Here is a 4,638-nt window from a genome sequence, read left to right as displayed (position 1 = left end):
GCACAACACAAGTATTTATACTTGTGCATATTTAAACTTGTCCATCTATTTCTTTAAAGTCGATTTGTGAAATAAAAGTTTATATTCCGCTGCATGTTGTTTAAGATGTTGTAACATCTGGCACAACAATTAATTCTGATAAAACACAAATTCACGATTTTACATCCTATTCTGATATTTTTGTTACTTTTAGTATCTGTTGAACACCACAATTCCTTACAAGTGGTATCAGAGCCTACTCTTGATATACTAAGTGCTGATTCTGGTTTTTGTCTTGTTTAACAGATATACTCAAATGAACACATCACTTGCCAATGCAGTATTTCGACCACCGGTCCTCGATGGAACTAACTACGGTTTATGGAAGGTAAAAATAAGGTACTACATAAAATCCATAGATGAACGTGCATGGCAACGTGTCACCAATGGATAGACTCCACCCAAGAAGGAAGACAAAGATGGAGACAGCCTGATAAAACCTGAAACTGACTGGACGGCTGATGAGGTGCAAAACTCGAATTACAACTCAAAGGCCTTAAATGCTATATTCACGTCGGTTGACATAAACATGTTAAGCCTGATCACAAACTGTACGTCTGCTAAAAGTGCATGGGATATCCTCCAAAGACACTGTGAAGGTTCTGAAAGTGTGCGGCGAACCAGATTGAGGATGCTCACTTCCAAATTCGAGATGATGAGAATGGAAGAATCTGAAAATATACTAGATTATGATCGTCGCCTACGGGAAATTGCTAATGAGGCGTTCAGTCTTGGAGATCCTATCTCAAATGAGCGTCTAGTCAGCAAGGTCCTTCGCTCTCTACCTGAAAGATTTAACATAAAAATCTGTGCAATAGATGAGGCCAAGGACACTTCTCAGATGGCTTTGGAAGAAATTATTAGCTCACTCCGCACTTTCGAGATGAACATGGATATGCAGAAGAAAGATAAGGGGAAGACAATTGCATTCCAAGTCTCGAATGACTCTTATGATGATCTCTTTCAAATATCCAAGGAAGTTAATGAATCAGATCTTTGTGATGACTCTATCTCCTTTATCACAAAGAAATTCGGGGATTACTTGAAAAGAATTAGAGATAAGAAAGCTGGACAATCCTCAAAATTTCCAAGTCTTCCTGCACCTGAAAGGCCACAAAAGCTCCCTGCCAAGCAACAATTGCAGCCAAGGGATGAAGGCAAGGGACAATACAATTCAAAAAGGTATGATTCGGTGCAGTGTAGGGAATGCAAAGGCTTCGGTCACTATGCCAATGAATGTGCCAACAGATTGCGAAGAAATAAAGGCTACAATGTTTCCCTAAGCGATGAAGAATCTGATGCAGAGGAGAAAACTACTGAGGAAGAAAATCATACCTCTCTGACTGCATTATTGACTGAAAGACGCTGGATGCAAGTAAATTCTTTAGGTGTTGCCCTAGGTGTTGCCACACCTGGCCACAACATCTGTGAAAAATCAGTTTGCTTCAAATCTACAGCTTCTGGAAACTCAAGTGCGGATGATGTGGTAGAAGCTGATGATGAAGAAATCACTCTTGAGAGTGTACAAAAGCTATATGAAGAGCTATTTGAAGATTGGACCAAAAGAAACAAGCTAAATTCTACGCTTATGAAGGAAAACACTGATCTAAAAGATGTGGTAGCCAAACTTGAAGTTATTCTTTGCAAAAAGGATGTGGAACTAGGCAAGACCAAGGATGAACTTCAAAAGGCTACTGAAACTTTATCCAAGTTTATTTCAAGCACATCCAAGCTTGATTCCATACTTTTGATGGGAAGAGAAGATAAGAAAGGTCTAGGTTTCAAAGATAGTGTGTTTGAAATTGGTGAATCTTCAAAATCTACAGTGTTTGTGAAAGGAAAAACTGAAACGTTCACACCATCACAAACTACATCTTCAACCGAAAGCTCTCCACCAAAAATACAACCTGCTGCACCCGTTCTTAAGAAAAGAAAACGCAGGTATGTATGTCATTATTGTTTTAAGCCTGGTCATACCAGGCCTTATTGTTTTAAGCTCTTGGATGACTGCATGAATCGAAAGTCAAGACAGATGTTGCCCCGAATGTTGTCCAACATTTCCCGCAACACCTCCTACCACTGACCTACAGTAAGACAAATTTGGGTACCAAAGGTAAAAACTCACTGTAATGTTGTCTATACTTCATTGAAAACTAACACTGCAGGTCATTGGTACTTTGATAGTGGAAGCTCACGCCATATGACAGGATCACGAGAACATCTCACTGATTATGTTGAACAAAGATGTGGTAGAGTAACCTATGGAGGGGGAGCTAAAGGAAGGATTGTTGGAAAGGGAACATTGAATGTTGAAGGACTTCCAAAGCTCCACAATGTTCTTCATGTTGAAGGATTAAATTCGAACCTAATTAGCATAAGTCAATTGTTTGATGATAATTTGCTTGTTAAGTTTGGTAAACATAAGTGTGAAGTTTTTGATGAAGCTAACATATGTATTATGACAGGTACAAGGTCTTCAGACAATTGCTGCCAAATAAGTGAAGAACCTTTATGCAAACATGTGCAAATCACCGAACATGACCTATGGCATAAAAAACTCGGTCATGCAAATTTCAAAACCCTGAAGAACTTGAGTAAGTACGATGCAGTAAGAGGTATGCCTAATCTTTCATCTGGAATACCATATGTGTGCGGAGATTGTCAAAAAGGTAAACAGACTCGCGTGTCGCATTCGGTGTTGCCAACATCTGGTACAACACGCTGTCTGGAGTTACTATATATGGGCCTTATGGGTCCTATGGAAGTTGAAAGCATCGGAGGTAAGAAATATTCTTTTGTGTGTGTTGATGATTTCTCACGTTTTTCATGGGTTAGTTTTATTAGAGAGAAATCAGATACTTTCGATGTATTCAAAAATTTGATCAAAAGAATTACCAACTTCCACAACTTGAAGGTAAGAAAGATCAGAACTGATCACGGTAGAGAATTTGAAAACATTTCATTTTCATCCTTCTGTAGCAGGAAAGGTATTTCACACGAATTTTCGGCACCAAAAACACTACAACAAAATGGCATTGCCGAACGTAAGAACAGAACTTTGCAAGAAATGGCAAGGTTGATGCTAGCTTCAAAGAATATCTCAAAGCGTTTTTGGGCAGAAGCCCTTAATACAGCATGCCATATTTCAAATAGGGTCTATTTAAGAAGTAGATCAACCATGACTTCTTATGAAATAATCATGGGAAGAAAGCCTAACCTTAAATATTTTCATGTTTTTGGCTGTGTGTGTTACACCTTGAATGACAGAGATCAACTTGCTAAGTTTGATTCAAAGAGTGACAAGTGTTTATTTTTGGGTTATGCCACTAATAGTCGTGCTTATCGAATGTTTAACTTAAGAACTAGAACTATTATGGAATCTATTAATGTTGTTTTTGATGATTGTGCAGATCTCAGGAAGAAAACTGCTGAAGATGAAATTGAAGACCTTCTGGAGAATTAAATGCCACTGGGAAATACAGATGTTGCAACATCTGGCACAACATGTGAAAATGAAGTCACTAACTCACAAGAAGATGATCACAGTGATGATGAGGCAGTAGATGATGGACCGAACATTCCAAGCAAAATTCAGAGGAACCATCCATCATCTCAAATAATTGGACATATGCAAGAAAACGTTCAAACCCGTGACAAAGAAAAAGTTGATTACTGAAAAATGGCTGGACTCATATGCATGAGCTCTACATATTCACAGGTTAGATTTCATGTTTTGTATCCAATGTCGAACCTAAAAATGTTGATGAAGCACTAAAAGATGAATTTTGGATTAATGCAATGCATGATGAGCTTGAGCAATTTGTTCGAAATGATGTTTGGACTTTGGTTCCACCCCCTGATCATGGCAATATAATTGGAACAAAATGGATTTTTAAAAATAAAACTGATGAGTCAGGGAACATAATTCGAAATAAAGCAAGGTTGGTTGCTCAAGGGTACACACAGGTTGAAGGGGTTGATTTTGATGAGACTTTTGCACCTGTTGCCCGCATTGAGTCAATCCGACTTTTGCTAGCCATTGCAAGCTTTATGAAAATCAAATTGTTTCAAATGGATGTTAAAAGTGCATTTTTGAATGGTATCTTGTATGAAGAAGTATATGTTAGACAGCTTAAAAGATTCGAAGATCCACATAATCTTGATCATGTGTACAAGTTGAAAAAGGCTCTCTATGGCTTAAAGCAAGCACCTCGTGCTTGGTATGGCAGATTGAATGAATACCTACTCGGAATCGAATTCAAAAGAGGTGAGGTAGATAAGACTCTGTTTATTCAAAAATCCAAAGGTGAGATCCTTATTTGCCAAATCTATGTTGATGATATCATTTTCGGTTCTTCATCCCAAAAGCATGCTAATGATTTTGTTGAATGCATGTCCACTACGTTTGAAATGAGCATGGTTGGTGAATTATATTTCTTTCTTGGCTTACAAATCAAACAAATGCATGATGACATCTTTCTGTGCCAAAGTAAGTATGCCAAAAATCTGATAAAGAAATTTGCTAATGAGAACATCAAGCACATGAAGACACCTATGGGCTCAAATAAAAATTATCCAAAGATGATGCTGCCGAAAATG

The 4,638-nt window shown here is 38.0% G+C and overlaps 1 protein-coding gene across 1 annotated transcript; it reads left to right on the top strand.

Annotated features, from left to right (window-relative positions):
* Nucleotides 1–295: 295 nt before the first annotated feature.
* Nucleotides 296–3,502, top strand: LOC140962667 (uncharacterized). Its single transcript, XM_073421616.1, has 5 exons — nt 296–367; nt 434–1,980; nt 2,130–2,152; nt 2,205–2,819; nt 3,450–3,502. The coding sequence occupies exons 1-5, from the start codon at nt 296–298 to the stop codon at nt 3,500–3,502; spliced, it is 2,310 nt and encodes a 769-aa protein (XP_073277717.1).
* The last annotated feature ends 1,136 nt before the right edge of the window (nt 3,503–4,638 follow it).

This window comes from Primulina huaijiensis, chromosome 17 (assembly GCF_012295235.1).
Source record: "Primulina huaijiensis isolate GDHJ02 chromosome 17, ASM1229523v2, whole genome shotgun sequence".
NCBI lineage: Eukaryota > Viridiplantae > Streptophyta > Magnoliopsida > Lamiales > Gesneriaceae > Primulina > Primulina huaijiensis.
This window is presented reverse-complemented; position numbering and strand designations above follow the sequence as displayed.